At 35.4% G+C, this 23,337-nt stretch overlaps 2 protein-coding genes across 2 annotated transcripts; one reads left to right on the top strand and one right to left on the bottom strand.

Annotated features, from left to right (window-relative positions):
- The first annotated feature begins 3,742 nt into the window (after nucleotides 1–3,742).
- LOC105325623 (homeobox protein ceh-30) lies at nucleotides 3,743–5,739 on the top strand. The gene is made up of 3 exons (XM_011425274.4): nucleotides 3,743–4,644; nucleotides 4,832–4,992; nucleotides 5,204–5,739. The coding sequence occupies exons 1-3, from the start codon at nucleotides 4,263–4,265 to the stop codon at nucleotides 5,594–5,596; spliced, it is 936 nt and encodes a 311-aa protein (XP_011423576.3). The 5' UTR covers nucleotides 3,743–4,262; the 3' UTR covers nucleotides 5,597–5,739.
- Nucleotides 5,740–7,250: 1,511 nt separating this feature from the next.
- Nucleotides 7,251–21,976, bottom strand: LOC105325624 (uncharacterized). Its single transcript, XM_034472347.2, has 4 exons — nucleotides 21,612–21,976; nucleotides 20,098–20,956; nucleotides 10,044–11,878; nucleotides 7,251–7,769 (listed from the first exon to the last, which is right to left on the bottom strand). The coding sequence occupies exons 2-4, from the start codon at nucleotides 20,552–20,554 to the stop codon at nucleotides 7,746–7,748; spliced, it is 2,316 nt and encodes a 771-aa protein (XP_034328238.2). The 5' UTR covers nucleotides 20,555–20,956; nucleotides 21,612–21,976; the 3' UTR covers nucleotides 7,251–7,745.
- Between the last annotated feature and the right edge of the window lie 1,361 nt (nucleotides 21,977–23,337).

Here is a 23,337-nt window from a genome sequence, read left to right on the forward strand (position 1 = left end):
AAGCCAGGGGTTAAACTGCTATTTGAAGAGACTTTGCTTGCAAATATTGTGGTTGTAATTTTATGATATCATCGGATAGAAATGTTGTTGTCAGAATTGACTAATTTTTGTGCCAACAATGAAACACTAGAAAATACCGGTATCATTGCTTGGTTTGAAAGTAATAAAAAAAATATTTACGATAATTTTTCAAAGTTGGCTGTATGACACACACTTATTACGAAACGTTTGATTTAAAAAAAAAATAAGTAGTGATATGCTCTTAGGATTTATGTTCACAATTTTTGGACTGTATGTGATAAATATTTTTACATTTACAATTATCAAAGGCCAAAGGCGGGTGCAAAGTATTGTTGAAATCACTGTTTAAATAAAAGTGGCCTTACTGTCATTCATAACTGGAAAAATAATTCTATAAATATCAACGATGTAACGTAAGATTGTATGAGTACATTTAGTTTAATTTGGAAAGATACCCTCTACTGTAGAAGGTTCTCATTTTGTATGATCCTATACCACCCAGCCCTGTAATATCTTTAAACTCTATACTTAAGTTTGTCAGTATGAATGAATAAGGTGATGGGTTTACAAATGTAGGTATGAATGTGTTCATGTATATGTTAAACTACAAATTAAGTTACAATTTATAATTATTTGACAAAAGTGAAGCTTATTATTTAATATCCAATTATTCTTTGTCTTGCATGTATACAAAAAATATCAATAATATATCTCTGTAAACTGGTGATATTATATTCTGTACATTATTTTATATAACACCACTTCTTGACTTTGTATTTTGGAGAGGGTTTATATAGGCTTTGTCTGTTGCCTAATCCATTTGATTACTCAGTAAAATATGTTTAAATTAAAGCTATACACGCTATAATTTGCGTCAATTTTGAATAAAGGGGAAAATGTATGTGTTTGATTACTAATAAAAGTTACCTTTATTCTGTTAATTATAATGCTCAATTCGATCACGTAACAAATATATCAAATATTAAACAATAAAAAATATTTATTTTCCTGCCAGGAAAGTAATGCCTCCTCGTGAATATCAATCTATCACGTGATATCGACAGCTAAATTTAGCCTATCATACCAAAACTGGTGAAGGGTCAACATCTTCATAATTGTTATAGTTTCACAAAGGAAAGGATATTTTCAGTAAAGCATAAATTTGTCCGATATACGAGTACAAACAAAAGAAAAAAATACAAGCCTGTGAGTAGATATGAATACTTCCTTTAAAAAAATGACGTAGACCTGTGTTTTTCCCCTATGTGCTATTTATAGATCCTATAAGTGTTAATGCAGAAGTAAGGGTATCGTGAATGGCAAGCGTATTTTACTCATTATACATGTATGTATTTCAAATTAACAACTGTTAAGCATATTAAAAATCAAGTTGGATATTTAATTAGGCAAACAATAACGACCACCTAGTTCTCCGCGGACATGCGCAATGAGGTCGGTTTGCTCTTCCTTCATCAATATTCATGAAAAGGTATATTTTCCTGGAAGGAAAATAAACAATTAAAAATCTATATCTTTGTAACGAGATGGAATTCACCCTTGTAATTTAGAGATTAAGGATAACTTTTATAAGTAGACAAACACATGCGTTTTCACTGTCATTCAAAATTGACGCAAATTATAGCGTGTATAGCTTTAAATCTTTAAATATCGAATATTGTCTACGATATCTTATCGAAAGACAACTCGTCGGAAAAAAATCATCGATGCGACAACTCACAGAATGGACAGCTCATAGAAAGGACAAGACATGGAATAGACAACTCATGGGATACGACAACACATCGACACTTATCGAAACTAAAAAATAAAACACAATAATTAATAAGAATCATGAATTTTTAATTGTTTTTAGAAGTGGAGTAATAAACAAAGGAAAACCTTACAAACCTCAGGATTTCATTTACAGCAAATAATAGAAATGAAGGCGCATTTAATTTATAGAAAATCCGTCGGAGGAGGTTAAAAGTGTTGAAGAAAGATAGCCGTTATGTATTTATTACGAAAAAGGTGTTTGTTCTTGTATTACTAGTATTAGCAAGCTGAATTCAATGGCTTTGATAATTGTAACATTATCAAGTATGCAAATAAAGAATCAAGTTTCGGGGGTCAGTGAACAGTTTTCACAGTTATTCCATTCCCCGATCAATCTCCCACAAGCCAAAGAATTAAAGACAACGGACAGCTAGCTCGTTGACATGTGACGATGTTTTTACTGCAATAACTGCACTGATCCTCGGGAGATCGTTCCCTGTTTGTTTCTCTCACCTCTACTCGCTGGTCAAAGCCCTTCGTCAGGGGGGTTTTACTCAACTGTATTGACTAATGTGATTTAATGTTTTTACAACTTTGTCAATAAACGGGTCCCTATCAGGTTTATACGAATTGTCTACCTTTTGTTGTCAAGATTATCTCCCCTTATAACGTATAGAATTCGTTAAAACTGTTACGCGTTTTGCTATTTATCTGGGGGTACGGTGTTGTTGGTTTTAAGCCTTTTTAATAATCGTTGTATCGCTTCATTAGGTGAAAGGTGAGACATTTTTGTCGATTATTTGACAACTGATTGACCATTAATTGACACGATTGTTAGAGTCTTGTAAAGACATTATCGAAATTAGCTCACTGCTTTGATCTGCGATAATCCTGTTGGGTGTTTAATCATGTGTAATTTTAAGCTCGTTAAAATCGTATCATCCGATTAAAAGTTTGCACGAAATTAGGAATGTTCCGTTTCTCTGATTTTTAGTTTAATTTCATTGTCTATTCATTTCAACAAGAAGTTTAGAATTACGTTTTAAAACGCTGAATTATAATCTGTTAAATAAACACAATTGAAAATTGTCAAAAGAAATTTTTTTTACAACAAAGTAAAACCTATACTTTATACTCAAAAATGATGTTCAGCTTTCATTTCTAAATGATGAGTTGTATTTTTTATTGGAATTTACCCACTGTCATCGATAAGAAAAAAAATGGTCAATAATTTAATTGTGTTCTATCCATAACTATCATATTAACATTTAACAAATTGCAAGTTTAATCACTAAAATCTCTGTGTGGTTATTAAATGATTCTCTATAATTTTGAATAGAAATTTATCAAATCGAAGTTTACATAGAAATCGATGGAAAAAGTTTTTAATTTATCCAATAAGTATAAATCATTTACCCACTAAATCTCTTGGTAAAACCTTTCTTTTCTTTGAAAATGCCCCTTAAAATCATAATTTACCGTACAAGTTTTGAGAATTTTTTTCATGAATTAAATGAAGAGCAGACAATTCTAAAAAAAACAAAACAAAACAGTAAGTAATAAGAGCGTAAGGTCAGCCATTTAATTCTTAAAAAAAGGATTTTAATGTAGTTAAATCAATCAAAAAAAGATATAGATGGACTATCTTATGTAACTTAATGCAAATTAGATGTTGATATCATAGTATGTACACTTCTGCCACATTCTCCTGTTAACCTACCTGTACGTGTATATTGTTTATATTTATTGTACTGATGAGCTGTATAGCTTAAAGTTAATAAAGAACTTGAACTTGACTATCTTATGTTAAATTTTATAATTTTTTCTTTAAGAAATACGTACAATTAATTGATGAAAAAAATCGCAAATTATGTCGACAGACAGTTTATACACGATTTGACAATTTTTTTTTTGGAACATAATAAAACGTGATAATTTTGCTCTTTTACAACAAAACAAGGCAATCATATGTCATTTATACCTATTGTACAGAGCAATTATAATTAAAATCTTGTGGCTTGTTTAACAATCGATGGTCAGCTACTTCAAACGACCAAGGAGACTAGATGTGTGAACCCATTGTGACGGCGATTAGCAAGTTGTTTACACAACATCATTGTAACAACATTATCCTAATCACCTTCAACAACACAAATAGGACCAAATTCAACGGCCCGTGATAATTGGGCATTGTAGCGTAAACACGGCTTGTGTTTGTTTTAGCAGCCTTTTCGCCAAGCCAAATTAAACAATAGGTGATACTTTGCACTCATTAAGACAGCATTGACGATTAACAATAGGATTAAGTGTCAATTGGGGGATGAACGAAGTTACGGAAGTAATTAAACAAATTAAAATCTCTCGTATTTAATACCCGACCATCTTAGTTGGAATCAGTTTCACTCTGACCTTCACTGAGATAACACATTCTAACTTTGGGATTTTTAACGAGTATTACCAATCGAACAATGTTGTCCGAGGCCAAACCCAAGAAGGCTGCGTTCTCCATTGAGTTCTTGGCTAGGAGTAGCCATGATGAAAAACACGATGGAAGTCCTAAAAACTCTGTCTCTGAAGACGCCGTGATACAGTCAACATTCAGAACAGACTTCAGTGGTTCAGCTTTCATCACACCTGAAAAATCCTCCTCGTCTTCCTTGTTGATGCCTTCTCTGAGTTCCACAAAGACCTCCTACCCGTTAAAGCTTCCTCTGATATCGCCAACCAATTCCGCTGTGAAAAGGAAGAGGGAGGATTCTTGTGATTCTGGCGTGGAGAGCCCCTCTCCAGATCGATTTCGTCACATCAGCGAAGCCAGCAACTCCTCAAGCAGTTCCTTTAATACATCAGGTATTAAAATGCCCAACACATTTTTAAAAACTTCGTTTCAAATTAAGTATTATTTTATTTGCAAAATTTGATTGATTGGACACAAGTTTTACAACTCCACTATTTCCTTTTTAAATCCATAGAAGTACGAAAAAAACATACTATAATTGATATTAAGATTTAATTTCTTGTAATATTTTTTTTTTAGATTTGGATGACTGTGACGATCTCCATAGACGTAAGAAGGCACGCACGGCTTTCTCCACAGAGCAGATTCACGATCTAGAGAAGCGGTACCAGGCACAGAAGTACCTTCCAGCCAACGAACGCCAATCTCTGGCTGAGAAACTGGGCCTATCTGACCAACAGGTATGTACAATTCTCTCGTAACACTTGCATATTCACGTATACTAAAAGATATCAAGATTTATAATTATTTCAGAATTCTTCACAATTATCAACATCAACAAATAGAGTTTGAATTTACAATGTATATTTTGAATAATTGTTTTTATTAGTTCTAATGTGAAGATTTAGTCATGTAATGTTTTGTAGTTAATATTTTTGATTTGTTTTTTAGGTCAAGACTTGGTTCCAGAACAGAAGAATGAAAGAAAAGAGACAGAAGCGGGACGATGAGCATGCGCGGTCGTTCAGCCTCCCGACAGGTGGCGTTGATGTCTCTCAGCTGACGGCCTTAGGACTACCCTGTCCCCCACCGTACAATGTTACAGCCACCAACTTCGGACAGCTTCCTGGAATGTCCCACATCCCTCCACAATATCCCGTGACGTCATCACCTGGACAATTCCCACCCGTGCTACCTTACTCACCCGCATCATTCCAAATGAGTCCAAGTTTTATTCCGGGACAATCTTTTCGAGTGCCATATCCTTATTTGAACTATTCCCCGAGCATGGCCTCTCCTAAGTTACAACAGATGCCTCGTGTCCCCGAGAAGTCCAGTGTGTGATAAAAGCTAAAACTTTATTTATTTGTCAACAAGATGATGTATATGTGATATGTATGCCCCAACACAGTAGTGTTTCATGTGCCAAATTTGTTAATAAACTTATATATATAGCAAAACAAAAATGTGTCTCTCTCGTTTCTAATTTACAAGCTCAGAAAATCTGCCATCTAGATAAGGTGCAAAAGATTTTATAGATTTTCTTAATTCTAAAGAAATCGTAGTAAAAGTGAGAAATAAGAAAAAAAAATGAAGATAAAGTTAAATTGTCATGTTACATAATTGGCCAACTAAAAAGCGGGAGTTGTCGGACATACTCTATATACAGTTTGTCCATATATATAATTGCCCGCTTTCAACTAGAGCAATCATAATAAAAGACAATAACAAGTAAGATTCTATTTACAGTGTTTGAGCTGAAAACATTTTTAAATATTTCTTTTACGATTCTTTTCAGTCGTAAAAAAGGGGCCTTCCATATAGATAAATGAAAACGCGATCATGTGATTTAAAGAAATATGAGGTGCATTTTTCATGCTGATTTTTAAGAAAAATTATTTTTTTCCACTAAAATGTCAAAAATAGCATGGCTTCAAAATTTTCTGTCAGGCATATTTTTCTGAAAAAAGCCGTTAAGAAGTCTTAATTGGAACAAAATTGAATAATGTCGTCCTGTACAAAAATTGATTCAGAATATACATGTAGTGTCTAGAAGAAAAATCTATCTTTTGACAAAAATTAACGATTTCTTCAAATCTTATTTATCATACAAGTTTAAATCACATGCAGACTTATCATACTAACGGGTTTTTGAACAAAGATAAAATTATTAAAAATACAGCTCACATTGCTCAGACAAAAATGGCAGTTGTTTTTTTTTAAATAACATATTGTCGTTTATATATGTACGAAGTCTGGTTTACAAAAATACAATACATATAATAGTTTTTTAAAATGGAAGTAAATGCTGAATCGATCGTATTTTTTAAGTTTTAAGGAACTTCACAGATACAGTTACAGATAAGGAAACGCAATTTATTTAATTTAGAAATCAATGCCACTTTACGAGTAACTCAAAACTTAACGACATATTTTTTCCGTTAGTTGGTAAATAGCCAATGATGATTCCAATCGAATTAAATGACACTCGCGAGTGATTTACCAAAAGCAAGCGCCAACCTAAGTGGTTAATTACATTTCTGTTAATCAAACTGACACGCAAGAAGACCGAACTGAGTAAACATTCTTTTTAAATGAGTGTTTTTATAAATCTGTCTGAACTGGAGAAAGTATGTATGACACAATGAACAAAAAATTTTGTTTTCACAATTTTTATTTCTGCTCTATATACAAAGTTGAACGCCACAGATTCCCTCAGATAATTCTTTTAACCGCTTTTATATATAAAAAAAAACAAAAACAAAAAGCCAACATCATTTACCTAAAAAAAGTAGTTGACATTGCATTTTTTTCGTGAGTTTTTAAAAACAATCTCTTAAAAAAATTCCCATGGTCATGTATGAATATATGGGGAAAATATATCACTGATATGCACAAATGTTGAATGTTTTCACGTACAACCTTAAATTGAAATATTTCCCGAATCTTGACTTGTGGGACGAAACACTGATAAATCTAAATTACAGAATACTGTATATTTTTAGAAAGAAGCGAGATAATATGATATGAATCTGATCACCCTGGTGAAACAATTGGTCAACTGATTTAATAGCACACTTGCAAGACACAATATAGTATGCAATAGTGATGCTTTTTCACAAACTTAGCTCTTATTACCGTTTTATATATATAATAATTTATGTTTTATGAAATAAATGCCGAGTAAACTGCAATAAAAAAAAACTTAATAAAGCCATCTAAAATCATTTTGATTGATTCAAACATTCCTGAATGTAAGGCCTATCTTTCGTCATTCATCGCTAGCTCAAGGCCTGAGTCGTTGATACTCACAAAGACGTTTTGGCGACTAGAGTTTTCATCGAATAGACACTCGAGAGGCATTATTGCCTCTAAGTGATAAGTATTGTGTCTAGAAATCATTTAGTCAAAATATCGTCTACTTGACGTGATAGCAACACACGTGTCTGAGGTACGAGTTGTAGAAATCCTGCAACTATTCCCCACATTCTGGTCAGGACTTCGCCGATTTGGAAACCTACAAAACACAACAAAGAGAGAAAGATTAATGTATTACCCTCAAAGCTCAAGAACAATTCATTATGGGCACCTGTTAGTAAGTAGCGTAGTGGGATTGCTCCCGTTTGCAAGTACATTTGTACAGTTTTCTGCTGAGAAGAGGGCCTTAGGTATAAGTTTTCGCAAAAAAGATAGGTACGTACATGTATTACTAAAACATCCTTATACTATATATACACCCCATTTTTTGTTCAGATTGTGTCAATACCTAGTAGCCTTAGTTTTGTTGATTTTGTTTTTTTTTCGGGGGGGGGGGTGTTTTTGGTGAACATTCAAAAATATTTTCTTGCTGGTGAAGTCATAGATGATAATAATTTTGAGAAAACTATTTACAGAGACTGGAATTTTAGCTTTTTGGAGGCGTTCCGCACTGTTCATCGATGCTATCACGAGTAATTGGTTTTTATAAGTAAGAATTAAAGAAATGTCACTGATAAACATATGCACAATACACCCCCAAAACCACTGCATTCATCGAAAATCAAGATACATGTATCTCCATCTGCACTTACCACATGTAGAAACTTAATTCTTATGAGCGGATCTAGAGGGGTTCGGAAACTCCGGAAAATTCATGTTTAGATATTCAAATACCAAAATAAAAGACCTCGACCCCCCTCCCCCCCCCCCCCATCCACAAATCTTTTCGGTGGACAAAATAATCCGTTGCAACCCCCTCCCCCGCCAAAAGTTCTGGATTAGCGCACAAGACGCTGAATATGAATTTAATTTCGGCATAGAGCTATTTAGAAGGAATAATATATCAAAAATTCTACCTAGAGGAGTCGTATATCAAGAATAAAAAAATAATATGTCGATTGATTATTGAAATATCAAATGTAATCTATCGATCAGCAAATGTATGCAAAAATGCATTGCCTATTTCAAAGACATCATATCAAAAGCTAGCCCCCCAATAAAGATATCAAAGCATTTTTGGATTCATTTTTATCTTCTCTGTCAAAACTGTTTAACATTATTATATTGTACTAGATTGTTGATCGTATTTCCTCTGTCGGTATTTCCGTCATCTTACATGCAGCTGTCTGGTTTACAAGGAACACGCGAATTATTATATAAATATACCCATCACTGTCAGACACCAGAGGTTCAATCCAACTGGAGACGCTTGGGAAATATGGCGCAACAAATTACTATGTCAGACACAAGATTATCAAATATGGCCGCCCAGTAATCATAAAAGAAAAAAACCCGATTAGTACGGCTGTAAATACCGATAGACATTGTGGCCAATTATATTTGTCATAAAACACTGCTCTTTTCTTTCTTTTAATTTCACGGCCGACTTGAAGCTTATCAGACATGTGACCTATATTTCTGGTGAAGCTGGAAGAGTGGAAAGATTGTGGAAGGGTAGAGGGTCTGACGATTTTTTGAATCCGAGTCCACTAACTAAGTTCTATCGTTCGAGGATCTAAATCAAATAAGAGCTGCTGAGCTCTTCCTTTCTGCTCATTGTGTTGTCTGCCATCTTGTTTTTTTTTATTATCTATGCAATTACATGTATATTAATCGTTATGATATTCCAGTACAAACCATAAATAAAAAAGGCATTGCGGTCTGAATAAATGTTTGTACTCTGTCTAGTATATTTCTTTGTAAGCCAATGTTTTAATCGTGAAACGAATCAGATTTTATTTTTGATCTTTTTTATTCCATGCAAAATTAGATGCCAAATCCACAAGAAACTGTTAACTACTCATGCAAAATTATGTATATTCTAAACTTTGAAAATTAATTTCAGACGGGATATCGGGAGGAAGCTTAGACCCATAGATTTACACATAAACTCTACAAACTTATTAGTACAAAAAAATTGTAAAAATAAAGTTAATTTTTAAACGAATTTAATATATGACATCATATATTTGTCCACAATTATTTCAGATCGAGTATTTCATATACAGAATCAGATTTAAAATGCATAAACTTAAATGAAAAAAAATCTATATTTTAAGTATTCTACAATGATAATTATACACCTACATAGAACAATATATATTTTATCTTAATTCAACAAAAGAATTCAAATATACAACATACATGTATATCTATTTCATGTTTGTGTATCGCTTCGCATTGAAAACATTTAAATAAACATCACTTCCGCTAGATCGCCAATTCTCAAAAATCACTACATCTACCACACAAGCTAGTAAAATAATATCACAAAAATAAAATGCACACATCACTCATGCAGAAAATGTCATACTTGGCTGCACAACGCAGGCGGTCGCTGCACGGGGTCCGAATCATTGGAAGACGTGTCTTGTGAGGACGCCATGGAGTAGTTTGCCGAATCCCGCCTGGAAACTCCGGGCTTTGTGTTCGATATGAAATTCTGGGGTTTGGGATAGACTCTATGCGGGGAACCTGAATGCTGGTTTGGCACGATGTCTGGCTGTTTTGCACCTTTAAAGTTTTCATACTCGTCCTCGGACAATATGGTGGTTATGTCCGTGACATTGGACTGAGCTATCCCACTTTCTGTCAGTGACACCGAAGTGTCTAAAGAGGTTTCAGCGTTCACTGGCGTTTTGGGAGCTGTTGACACTTCTCTTGCTGTATCGAGATTAGATGGTTTGTAAGTCGCCATCTCTCGAGACTGCGGTGCGTTCCCGAATGAAGTTCCGTAGTTACGGGCTTCGGACAATCTCATTGGTTGATTTAAAAGTGGTTCGGAAGCGTTGCTTCGAACATCGTCTGAACTTGTAGATAAATCATTAACGTTTGTTAAATAATCGGCATTGTTCTTGATTTCAGGACTCGAGGTGTTGTTTCTAAGAGCAGCCAACATAATGTTGTTATGGCGTCGTTTGAAGGCCTGCTTCATTTCGGGGTCAGAACTCCTCCGCTGGTACTGAGTTCGCGGACCCAGTCTATGGACCTCGGCCGTCACGTGCATTGTGCTCTCACTAGGAGCCGGCGATCGACTACGCGATGGGTCTCTCTCACACAGGCTCCCCACAGAATGACGTATCGGATCGTGGAATGTCACACACCGCGGTCCACTCCGTCTATGTCGATTTCTGCGAACGATGACGTCACTTGGGAAGCCATTTTCAATGCTGTCTTCATGGACCGGGGCTAGCACTGTCCCATAGCGGTCATCCTCGGACGACAACCCTACTTCACATTCATCAAAGCCACTCTCACTCGGAGTAATATCAATACTGGGTACCGACCCTGGCCCGCGTTTCCTCTCCAAGGTCACATCTTTCAGCTCGATAGAGCCTATTGAGATTGAGTTGGTTTTTGAAAGTCGGTCGCTTTTTATCACAAATATCGGTTGTCCAACGTTCGCATAATCAAGAATTCGGAACATCCACTCTTGTTTAATAGTTAGCAGAGTCCATAGAAAAATCCAGGTCACCAAATAGCAAACTCCTACCACAAGGCACGCCAACAGGCAGCCATCGGACGTTAGTCTATAAACAGCAATGATGTCATAATAGATGGGACCGCGAAAAACGGCCAGTAAAATAAAAATCACGACAGCGCTTGAATGGGAAAAGTATCCATTGCAAATTCCTTTAGAGGCAATAGATTGATTTTTGTATTTTTCTGGATTATGTTTTCTGTCAACTTTTTTGAACTTCTCCATGAAATGATAAGCACTGTATTCGAACACTACGTACGACGAGAACATCACAACGAAACCACTTGTGATGTACAGTCCCAGAATGCCACTCGAATTCAAAATAAGGTTAACTGGGTCATTGTATCGGTCAATAGATTTTGTGAGTTTGTACAATATAGAAAATCCTGCAAACATAAATATTGAATCAAAGCTCATAAAAAGTAGCTCGGCTGCGTATACAAACGACAGAGTTTTGTTCGTGTACCAGAACACTGCTGAATAACGAATGGCGAACGTCGTTAATGCGAACACGAAGTTGAGGAAATTCGGAGTGATATATGCAGTTTCCGGTGAATAGCCCGTGAGGTTAGCAATACCAACTGCACTGATGTTTTTTGTTAAGAAATCACTGGTTAAAGCTCTAGCATCAGAAAACAAGAAATCAAGGTCCGTACTCCATACTGCTTCTGAAAAAAAAACCGGAAGAAGTTTTTAATAATTAAAAAGCATTGACCCCCCCTTCCATCTATTTTTTCACAATTTGATGCATCTTCATAACATTGTAAGGTTTTCCTATGCATTTATTTTCACAATTTGATTAATCTCCATTAGATTGAAAAGTTCGCACGTGTTTGAATCTTTGAACTTGTTTTATATTGTTGTTAAAATCAAAGAATTTTTTTTCGTAAATCTTTTTTTTATAGAAGCAGTCTGTTACTACGTTATTTTTCATTTCCTTTAAATATCGTTTTCCATTTGATTTCGCAGAAGAAAAAAAAACGAGAGTACAATTTTCCATATTCGTAATTGTTTTACTGTTCATTTTAATGGCTGTTAGAGAGGAAATCCGAAAATACAACTTAGAGGTTGCAGATAATGACTTCCGCTGCAGTCGTTACGTTAAGAAATTCCTACAGAACTCAATTTAAAAGAAAAATAAATGGGTAATTTGTGACTCACGAGGGTCTCTAATTAACACTGAATTTGAGAGATTTGAATCAATATGATTGGTTAGCTAGAAACGTATGCAATTGAGTATCAACATGAACGAGTGGAAATCGAGATAATCAGGAATGGGAAACACGATATATTGCAAAAGAAACACGGAATGAAGACTGTTTCTAGTTAGAATTTTGAAAGAAAACCCACACCTGTTCAATTTATTTAAAGTACACCTCGCTAACAAAATTAAAACTGTATTCCGACAACCTGCGCCTTTTCAAATGATTTCCTTTGCACTGGGAGTTGCACCGAAAAGGCGCGAGCGAGACGAGGCTGGCTGCGCATAAACACAGTAGCAAGAATATCAAAAGTTAGATTAAACTAATTTTGCGATTGTGGCAAAGGTCTCAAATGTTGATTTACAATGTACCAAAAAGCCCTGATATATCTGAGGAAGAGGAGAGCGACCACGGGGAATAAAAGAGAAATGTAAGGCTGTCGATCATCGCGATACTGATTAAGTCCGATACGGTACGCGGTGGGTTCATTACGAATGATATTTATACGGATCCTCATACACATTATAGTACAATGTACTATCTCACTGCCCTTGTTAAAGACTGACTGCTTCGTTAATAAGAAATGGAGGCAAGCCAAAATATTAAGACAATAGCAGAAGATGGAAGAACGGTAAAAAAAAGGGGGGGGGGGGTGGCTAAGATGAAAACTGATGGATTGTCAGAATGGTAACGAGCCATGAAACAAAAGTGAGAAAAATCAATTAAAAACTAAGAAACACGTGGGGCTCGGGGTGGGTGTTCTAATGGTTTGAGATCAGCAGCGCCCTCTCACGGGCGGTCTTGATGCGTGGGATATTTCGAGAAAAACCCAATGGAAACTTGTTTCTTGATTGAATTCCTCAATTAACTGTGCTTGCAACATGCTAAACCGTAAAGCCAAACCCTCAAAAGACGACAGACCTGAAATTAGTTCTTTACTCTCCTATAAAACGAAGTTTCAAATTTTTCACAACCCTCCACAAGAATGCAATGTTTTTTTAATTATATTCTTTGCAATGCATGTTCTTTTTATATAGAGGTCCACAAATTCTACCACCTACCTAAATCCATTCAGAAATCTTGTTAAAGGATCAAAGAAGATGGAAGTTGTTTGTTTTGGCATTACCTAAACTTACACACCGCGGATCTAAGGGATGCTTAGCAATAATCTGAGAGAGCTGTATCGTCTGAATGGATTTGTCTCAGTTTTACAGATCAACGAGTTTGTAAAATCAAACAACATTACGTACTTGCGCACTTCATCGGGTGCAACATGCGAGAAGACATTGAAAACACCTGTTTGGATATACAGATTCAGAAATAACAGGTGTCTCTTGGAGGGTTTCTCCCAAAAAAATGTAGGATTGTCTCTCACTGACTAAATAAAACAATGCATGGCATCTTTTTCCTAATGGCGTGTCTCGATTATCAAAATAATTTCTTAGCTTTCTTAACACTAATTGTATATACGTACAGACACAAACTAAACAAAAGCATTGCATACATTGATTAACTGTTCATGGTTTCGTCAAAATGTTCTACCCCATATATTGGAATGCGTCACTACATGTAGTACCTGCACTTCAGAGATTGTTCTTTATCGAATCTGATAAATTTTTAATATATTCCACTTCAACATGATGATATTTTATATTTCTATATAAATCGATACATTTGTTTGATATAAATTTCAATTCGTTTTGCCTCATATCTATGGAAATGCATCCATGAGTTTTACTTCAGATACGGAGATAACCCCATTATGGTATACACCCCGAGTCCTTGGAGATACATGTAATGCTAAATGATTTAATACAATAGTACTCCATACCGTTCCCCAATACACCTATACTATTCAACTCCCAATCGATATGCCTCGATATTTTTAAGTTTTTTCGATTATTTTTCAATAAATTAGATGTTCTGATTCTGAGAGTTACCGCTTCTCTGCATCTCTAACGGTTTAGCAAATTCAAAGAATTTCAATTTGATTTAGAAGAAAGACAAACTAATCGACACCCCTTAGATAAATCGTTCTCAGTATATACGAGTGATTCTGAGTAAGGAAAGATCCAGCACCTTTAAAGTCCCGCAGACATATCTATCGCTCTCTTGATTTAAACAACAACCTGCGAGTCAAACGATAAAAGAAAGTTTTAAAAGTTTCTATTTTCATTTTCCCTCCGCATGGTCTGGATTACCTCACGAGATATCACTAGCAGGGGCTCCATTAATTCTGATTAGATACTGAGTAATACTGGGTGATCAAGTTACGTCAATCACGACAAATTGGAACCACTAATTTTGCTGATTCTTTTTTTTTTGATTTGTACACAGCATCAGTGTTTCAACAATGTGATAAAGTATCATCTGTATAATACAAGACAGAGATATATAATTCGTGTTGATATCCAAAGACGCATTTCATTGAGATAACTAAGTCTGATGCCATATAACTTATTAAATTGATTTGATCAAAACTTTTCATTTTAAAGCCCTAACACTATTCTTTGGGGAAAAAAATGAATTTGGGGAAAATTTTTCCATGGCATTAGGTTCAGTAATGCAAAAAGACGTCCATCTGGATCATTGATTGACAACTGTTTGAGGATTTCTTTTCAATTTTATCTTGAATTTAAGCAGCGACCTCTGCAAGGTATGACATTTTTGGCTGAGAAATCGATGGTTGTATAGAATTGATGTCTGATGCCCAGACTCCTACTGCGCACAGAGATCTACGAGCACCTTGTTTTTAATCGAGTGCGCATGATATCTGCTATAATTAGCGTGCACGTAATTTCTTCCAGTGGTACCTACATAAAACCTTGTTAGTTATGATATACTTAATAAATACAGTGTATACTTCAAAACAAGTTGGAGGAAGGGTATGGGTGCCGAGGTTTCAAAAATATTAAGACTACCTCTTGTTTATTTTCGTAATCAAAGTTTCAAGACCAATGGCAAGCACAAATACTCCAGTCCAAAGACCATGATATATTTTAGGCGAATATGTTTCCATGGTGACATGTTTTAATGTCAAGGTGAAGTCAAAAAGCTATATATGCACTCACTGTGTGTCATCTACTCTTAATAAATCATGGGATCATATCAAAATGAAAAATTACCTTGTCAAAAACTATATAGAGATTCACATAACTTTTATCTTATGCAAAGGTTTTATGCAACGAGCAAGGCAAAGAAACATCCTTTTCTGTCTCCGCTAAGAATACCATCCTGCTGAGTTCTCTTATTAAAATAACAACCCGTTGACAAAAATATGGTTAAAGATATATTGAATTTACAGGAAAAAGAAGCAGCGATTGTAATCTCGTTGTCAAGAGAAATCTCGTTCAAGACTCTCTCACTGACATGGGTACATTTGTCATTCTAGTAGGGCGTAGCGAACGCATCTTTTTCAAAGCGTAAATCGGAAAAGTAACATGTTAACGGCAAAACTCTCCGAGAGCACATGGAATCCAATGAGAAAGATAGTGATCTCAATGTGCAACTAGCTGCAATGTTCACTGCATGGAATTTCGTGGAGAGACGCCATGCTAGGATTTCTCTGCCAGAGCTGGCTTTATTGTTTGTTTCGATGGATCCATTCTTTGTTCTGAGATTGATCCTGATATCGTTTGACAAGCTTTCAAAACACGCTTATGTTATCAATATATGCCATTAAATAGTAGTGTTTACAGATCGAATTAAAACAAGGTATCGCTTAGCAAAACACACTGATAGGTATGGATTTCGGTACCATTATAGAAGTAGACCCGTGCCCGCTCGCACATATGAAACCTCTGAATTCCCCATAAACCACATTGATTATTAAAATCATTAAGCTGATAAAGAAACGTTGTACGATCTACTAGTTAGAAATACAAGTAATTATAAACAATAATATTACACTACAGTTTTAATTATCCTTGATGAGTTCGTTTCGGTCGGTGTACATGTATATACAGTGCACCGATTTGATACATTTGCAATGACGCGAACATCGTTTATGATTTTAACATCATTTTGCAAAACATCCGTTTTCCATTTAGGAATTACGATATTCTGCAAAATGGTCGCGACTGTCTGTTTCCTGTATGTATCAATTACCATAACATCGCTTACATTTCAATGTAAAATATGGATAGAACAAGAAGAGATGCCGTGCCAACCTTTCCACTCTCGCCTGCTGGAGCCCTTTCATTCTGACGTGGTTTTAACATTCTTTCTAAGCCGTTTTAAGACGTGATTTGGCGAGACACACTACTGTGTCAAAAGGAGCATCTCATTGAGCAAAATGCATATTCTTGAAATTTTCAAGAGGCGGTATTTATCGAGATCATAGCATTGGTATTAGGGCTGTTGCTTTTTTCTCAAATTGTCTACAAGAATGCGCCATTTGTAATCATTATCTGCTTTAGTGGCGCATTCGATTCCCGGCGATCAAGAGACTGCATGGTTTCTATCAATTAAAACTCGTCACTTTCTCTCAATTTATGGAATGTTTGCTGTTTCATAAACAAATACATGTTAAGTACATGCTTACGTGCGTGCGTTGGCAATTAATGAAAAACGTGAAAAGGGTTTTATTTTACTATACTTTTAAAATGATTTCGGGAGTAGATGGGACTCAAAATACGTTACATACAATGTTTCCTTTCAAAGACAAACTGAAAAGAATCACAAACTAAAAGTTTATATAATTTGAAAGACTTAAATATATGCAGTATGTAAATTTGCATTTTTTTATAAAAAATCGCTAAGCTGAAGATAAATTGTAATGGAAGTTATAGTAAGATTTTTATATACGCCTTTATAAAGAAATGAAGTTTAAAGCATATGCGTGGGTTTCCGACGATGTCTTAGCAAGAAAGCACTTAAAGAATTGTTTAATAATCTTTTGTATCGCGAGATGCACACAATACATGGATAACAAAGAACGTGTATCAAGAGAGCTTGAAATCGATGGCTTGTCTTGGGAGTGCATCGGCCGGTCCATGGGAAAAAAGCAACAAGTTTTATGCTAACCTTTATGCAAGAAACCAATTCAGTCCATCAAGAGCATATCGAAATCTTTTATTACAAGATAGAGAGAAAGATTATTCCATTTCCTGAGTATTTCTCCTGATTTCAATAGAAACTTGAATTTCCCAATCTAATTCCAGAAATACACGTAATGAGATTTTTTTCATCTTTTTTTTTTTTTTTTTTTTTTAGAGGAAATAGAATTACGTGGTGAAAGAGTTTAAACTCGTGGAGAACACGTTTTTCTGAAGGTCAGTTACCGATTAATAACGACACGAAATTAAAAACTACCGATGTTTTTGAGAGATTGAAAAATTAACAGCGTGAGTATTATAAAAACCAATGTAGCAGCTGTAAAAAAAAATATAAGATGGGGAAAAAAATAAAAAATAAAAATATTTCGGTACCGGTGTTTATAAACTTAGATTCTTTAGGAGGGCGAAGTCTAGCTCATGTTTTGTGATCTCTGGGGTCAGATTCCTGTAAACGTTTATGTTACCCAGGGGCTTGCTGTTGTTGGAGAACGAGGTTTGTGTTTTCTCACACAGGCAGGTGATACACTGTGAGTTTCCACCTTGTTCTATTGTTTATTCGGCGTCCTATCTTTTGTGAGTACAGGAACGAGAATTTATCTGACAATCCGGAATTCTCAAGGCTGACCTTACCCGCGCGGAATGAGCGAGATCACATGCTGCATTGCTGATTAGAAATAACGCTTTTCATAACTGTTTTTGTTATCGGCGCTTCTCTATATTTATTAAGAATAAATAAATGCTGACAGGAATATTTTGATTGTGAAATATCATATTTACTCAAATTTTGCATGAGGTCTTCTATCCTTTGAGTCTACTTGGTTGTAAAAACTGTTAGAACCCATGGATGACTTTGTAAACTAAGTTCCATATTTGATTCAGAGTTCTTCTGTATATACGTTGTAATAGACTAAACATTACAAAGAATGAAGCATTGAGCAAAACGAGAATGCACAGTATACCTGATAATTAAAAGGTACATAGCGCAGTAAAAGGGTCAAAGAATCGAGTAAATAACGAAAGGTCTGGCAGCAATTTGAATTATTGATTGAAAAAGGCGGACGGAATCCGTGAAGAAAGTCCGGTATGGAAATAGAACACACGAAAACTCTGGGCTTTTAAAAGTTAAAAAAAAAAAGTTTTTCAGGCAGAAGACTAGGTGTTTGTTTGATCATTATTGAGAGACACAGGTTAGACATTTCCAAACTGTACACAAGCTTGTTACAATCGATCCGGTATAAAGAACGGACTCTCGCCAAGTCAAGATGCTTTTCCTAAAGAACACAATGTAATAATGGGACAAATCGAACCTCTGGACGAACAAGTCATGTCATTCTGCTGTTAATTCCTATATATTTATCTACATAAAAAATGTACATTTATACTTCATATGTATTATGTACAGAATCATTATAAATGTTTATTTTTCATCTACTCACGCATAAAGTGTAAATTGTTATATGTTCGGTAATTTCTCTGTGTTGTAAACTACATCCAAAGAGATAAAAATAAACTGTTCAACTGCTAAAGATTCATATTAGCTCTGCAGATTCAATTTAGAAAATCATTATCAATCACAACATTCCAATTATACAATTTCAGTTTGGAATTCTTTATTCTTTTAGGCATGATTTTTGCTTTACCGCTGAAGTCAAGTAAAAAGTCTAATTGCCCATAACCTGTTCTAAATGAATGATTAAATAGACGTGACATTCAATCGAAGGTCTGAGACACAGTTAAAGGTATACTACGAACAATTCGTGGAATTCGTCACCATTAAAAACAAAATCTATGAGAAGTAATAGTTTAAGGATAATTAAGAGTCAATAAAAGTCATCTACTGATCAAAAGATTGGAGTAAAAACCTTTCAGGAATCTCGTATCAAAAACTATTGATAAAGGACAGCGCGTCGATTATAGCAGACGGTTGTTGTAAATAGTTACAAAGTACCTTAGAAATCTGAGGGGACCTTAGTTTAGCAGCTAAGGGTTTTTGAATAGTTAGAAACCTAAACGGTCGGGATCCCAGATATGAATAAAATCACCACTTGTTTATTTCCAAGGTCTGGTCAGTGTGACCACTTAGTGGTCAATGACTGAAGACTAACAGGTGCGAGAAATCGGAGCATGCCCCATTTATTAGAAACAGCTTCCCGGAGAGTTCGGATATTGATCAGGAATCACGCTAGATAGAAGGCGAAAACCCAATTTGAATGGTGTCTTAAGCAGGGTTTCACAGCTTTTTCTATGCGGATCGCGATTTAAGCCGGTTAGCTTACACACAGGTCACATAAAACATAATAAGTCGACATTTATAGTGACTGTTTTCATTATCTGCTAAATCCAACGCTCAAGGGCGTTTGTAGATATGTATAGATATATCATTCATATCACATAAAAAGACAGGTTTACCGGGGAGTAAATTTTGTCAGAGCTTCAGATAAATTTAAAGAATTCTTTTCGAATAAGCAAGACTAAACAGGCAATTAAGATATATAAACGCGCTAAATGTTTAACAAAGTTACATGTAGTTCACACATGCTATCTAAATTCTTGGATATCTCACAACATAATGTCATTTACAATCAACAAAACACTAATTCTTTATGTATGTACCCTATATTACATTACCTGTTGGTTTGAGTTGAAGCTGTATTTCCTTGCCTGATATCAAGACGTCCGGAAACAAAAGACAGAACGCTGATAAAACATGAAGAGAGGGCGCAAAGGGAGGCGCATAGCGCCACAGACGGCGCCCAAACTCCGAACCAATATGGTCCAAGATTCCACCGGAAATCGGACAGATGGCGTGGTCCCGTCCCAGCTTATACCCGTCATTTCCGTAGTTTCCGGTTCTAAAGATGGAGGACAACAAAAAGAAAGGAAGCACAATGAAGGAAACGATTGTCAGGCCAAGTTTGAGGCCGACCTCGGGTGGGGTTTCCCGGTTCCACTGGTTCCGAAGAGAGTCCTGATATTCCGAGATATTTCTGTAAGATATGTAGCACTGGACGCTGACCACTATTACACTGTATGATATGGACCAAAGCGAATTGAAGCTACTGCTTTTAGGTTTCAGCACTACCATGTTGACAAATTAGCACCACGCTTCAGTTAGTCAAAGACGCGATTCCCTTTGACTTGTGGAGTTTCGGCGCTCCTCAGCCATCGTTTGTGTTGTTGTTAACGCTACGACTTCTTGCAGTCAGATGGTTTTCGTTACAACTGCACGTGGAACTGCAGTAAACTTCCCCCACTTCATAAATCAAATTTGTCTGCCTCGCACTCCCTCCGTCAACTTTCACGATTCCTTCCCCCTTGAAGACGCAAACTTACATGGACAAAGGGCAACCGTTTGACAGTGAGCCTGCTACCATGCTTTGTTCCTTGCGCCCATTATCCGTACCGCCTCTGATGCGAACCGACAGGAAATGGAGTTACTTTGTGCTGAACCATAACGTTCCTGCAGAGACTGAGTAGCGAGGGCTTCCTGATAAATAAAAACGGCCAGTTGATTGTTAGCGCGTGTTCTCAAGATCGTCAAACCTATAAAAATGGGGGGTATTATTAAAGATGTATCAATTTAGCGATCATTTGTCAGTTTATGAAGTATCGACAATTACTGGGAATGGGTGTTGTTGATAACATTTAGGTGGTAGAGTTTTACTCCAGGTGCTATGTTTACCTCATAAACAGTATCATATTTAGTTTATGAATCAAATTCGATAATGAGAGAAATGTTTATTTGTGATATATTTAAATTCTGGACTATTAACTTAGCAACATAAAAGATCCAGTGGCGCTTTTGAAATTTACTAAACGGCCCCTATATCGTTTCATTCATTGCAGTTTAAAATCTCATGCAATATTCATATATATAGAGACCCACGCATAATACAAATAGATTTCATTCTTTCAATATGTATCATAAAATCGAAAAATGAGCGAAATCTTGATTAAAGTTGTTTCAATTTTCTGCTCCTTTGGGCCAGAGAAGAAACGAAAATTCGAAATATTCACACACACTGAGAGATGCAATTCATCTAAGCTACGTTCTTTGATTTCCATTCAAAATTATATGAGATAAAAGAAAATGCATTTGATTTATTAATTATTCAAACAGATGAAACATATCAGAAACTTACGAATTATTTGGCATCCAGTTACAGAGTGTTGTATTCAATCGGCAATGACAAAATATGCACCTAATCCTTTAATTCCGATGGTAAGATTCCCGGATTTTATTCCAGAAACTCTAAAATGACGACACTATTCCCAAATCGTATCGACGAATGTGCGACAAAAACACATTAACACATCATCGAAGAAGGGAACCGTTTACGGATGAAGAAACAACATTCTCTGCTCAGTTCAGAAAAGTTCAATAGGGGCTCAAAAGGGATGAATAGCAAAACTTTAAAATGTAAACACTGACATTCAAAATATCAATAGATTTTTGGAACGCAGAGCAGAAACATAAAAGCTGGCGTTTAAAACACGCCTTCTCTGGGCTTAGAAGGCAATGTGTGCCTTTGTACTAGAAAAATCACATTGGAACTCCCCCTTATAGAACCGCAGACGGACCATCTTTGACAACTGCACGTTTCGTGTCAAACATATTGTGAGCGATTTTAATTGTGATTTTATCACTAATCCACGACCAGTCATACAGTAGAATTCTAAAGATTACGTTTTATGAGGGAACTGAGTGAGAAGTCCAACGGAGCGAAAATTTACTCTGAATTTTTAAAGTCAAATTCCGAAACTATGCAAATGTGCCCGAATTGTGATTAACATCATTTATAATTCATTAATGATGTCATTAGCATCGGGCACTTTTTTTTTAAAAGAGTTTCAATATATTAAATCAATGCAAGCAACCTTTGATTGCTATGAAATAATAATTATCGAAAAAAAATTGAATGGTTTCTAGCGTTCGTTTAAAGTTAAAAAACATAAGTACTTGTATCATTCAATTTGACTAGTCTTAAGGTTGACTTTTGGAAAACGTCAATTTCCTAAATGGAAATGTTAGACCTTTGTCATTGAGGCAATCACTATTTCTATAAAAGCTCCTGACTTGGGAGTACCGTGGTTTACATGATACATTGACCTTGATTCTCACATGACCTTGACTCGACATACATGTTCTATATACATGTAGTAGGGACAACTACGAAACAACATCAATAGTAAATAGTGAAATTTCTTCTATGTTGGAATGTACCCAAAAGTATCACAAAACTAGCAAGACAAGAAACCAAGTTCTCACTCAAAGTATTCGTCCTTACTTAGGCCTAAAAAAAAAGTTGTGTGTTTAGGATAACCCGACCTAACCTACAAAAATGCCCCGACCCTACCATTTTTGTTTGTTTTTATCCGATTGTGAATTTTATATTATTTCTATTAAAAAATTTGTTTTTAAATATGACACAAACAAACATTCTTAGGGTTCATGCAGAAAAAAATATGATAAAAAAAAACCCCTACCTACCTAACCTAATTTTTTCATCAGTGTTACCCTAAACACACCATTTTTTTATAGGCCTTATGCTAGACTACTGTCCAAACCAGGAAAGCAGGTAAATCACCACTGGTAACAGTATAGATATCACGAGGGTGGAGGGGGAAGGGGGTTGAATTTAGTACAGAACTGACAATTGTTGATCGTAATTCTCCACGGTATTGTTTTAATGTTCCACCCAGCTGCATAAATATGGGTTTATATGGCTATGTGTACTTTTTTTCGAGTTTTAGATATATTTACTTCTTCATATTAAATTACCAATGCTACACGTTTAAAATTAAATAATTAATTATATAAAATTAATTAACATAAAATCATGAAAACATATATATAACGATAACCAC

This window comes from Magallana gigas, chromosome 8 (genome assembly GCF_963853765.1).
Source record: "Magallana gigas chromosome 8, xbMagGiga1.1, whole genome shotgun sequence".
In the NCBI taxonomy this organism is placed as follows: Eukaryota; Metazoa; Mollusca; class Bivalvia; order Ostreida; family Ostreidae; genus Magallana; species Magallana gigas.

Excerpts from the sequence above, each read along its gene's own strand:
- LOC105325624 (XM_034472347.2), bottom strand. The coding sequence starts at position 20,554 with ATGGTAGTGCTGAAACCTAAAAGCAGTAGCTTCAATTCGCTTTGGTCC. Across the intron at positions 11,879-20,097 it reads GCTTCAACTCAAACCAACAG|AAGCAGTATGGAGTACGGAC; the intron begins GTAATGTAATAT and ends TTTTTTTTTCAG. Across the intron at positions 7,770-10,043 it reads CGCCTGCGTTGTGCAGCCAA|GTTTCCAAATCGGCGAAGTC; the intron begins GTATGACATTTT and ends TGTGTTTTGTAG.
- LOC105325623 (XM_011425274.4), top strand. The coding sequence starts at position 4,263 with ATGTTGTCCGAGGCCAAACCCAAGAAGGCTGCGTTCTCCATTGAGTTC. Across the intron at positions 4,645-4,831 it reads CAGTTCCTTTAATACATCAG|ATTTGGATGACTGTGACGAT; the intron begins GTATTAAAATGC and ends TTTTTTTTTTAG. Across the intron at positions 4,993-5,203 it reads TGGGCCTATCTGACCAACAG|GTCAAGACTTGGTTCCAGAA; the intron begins GTATGTACAATT and ends TTTGTTTTTTAG.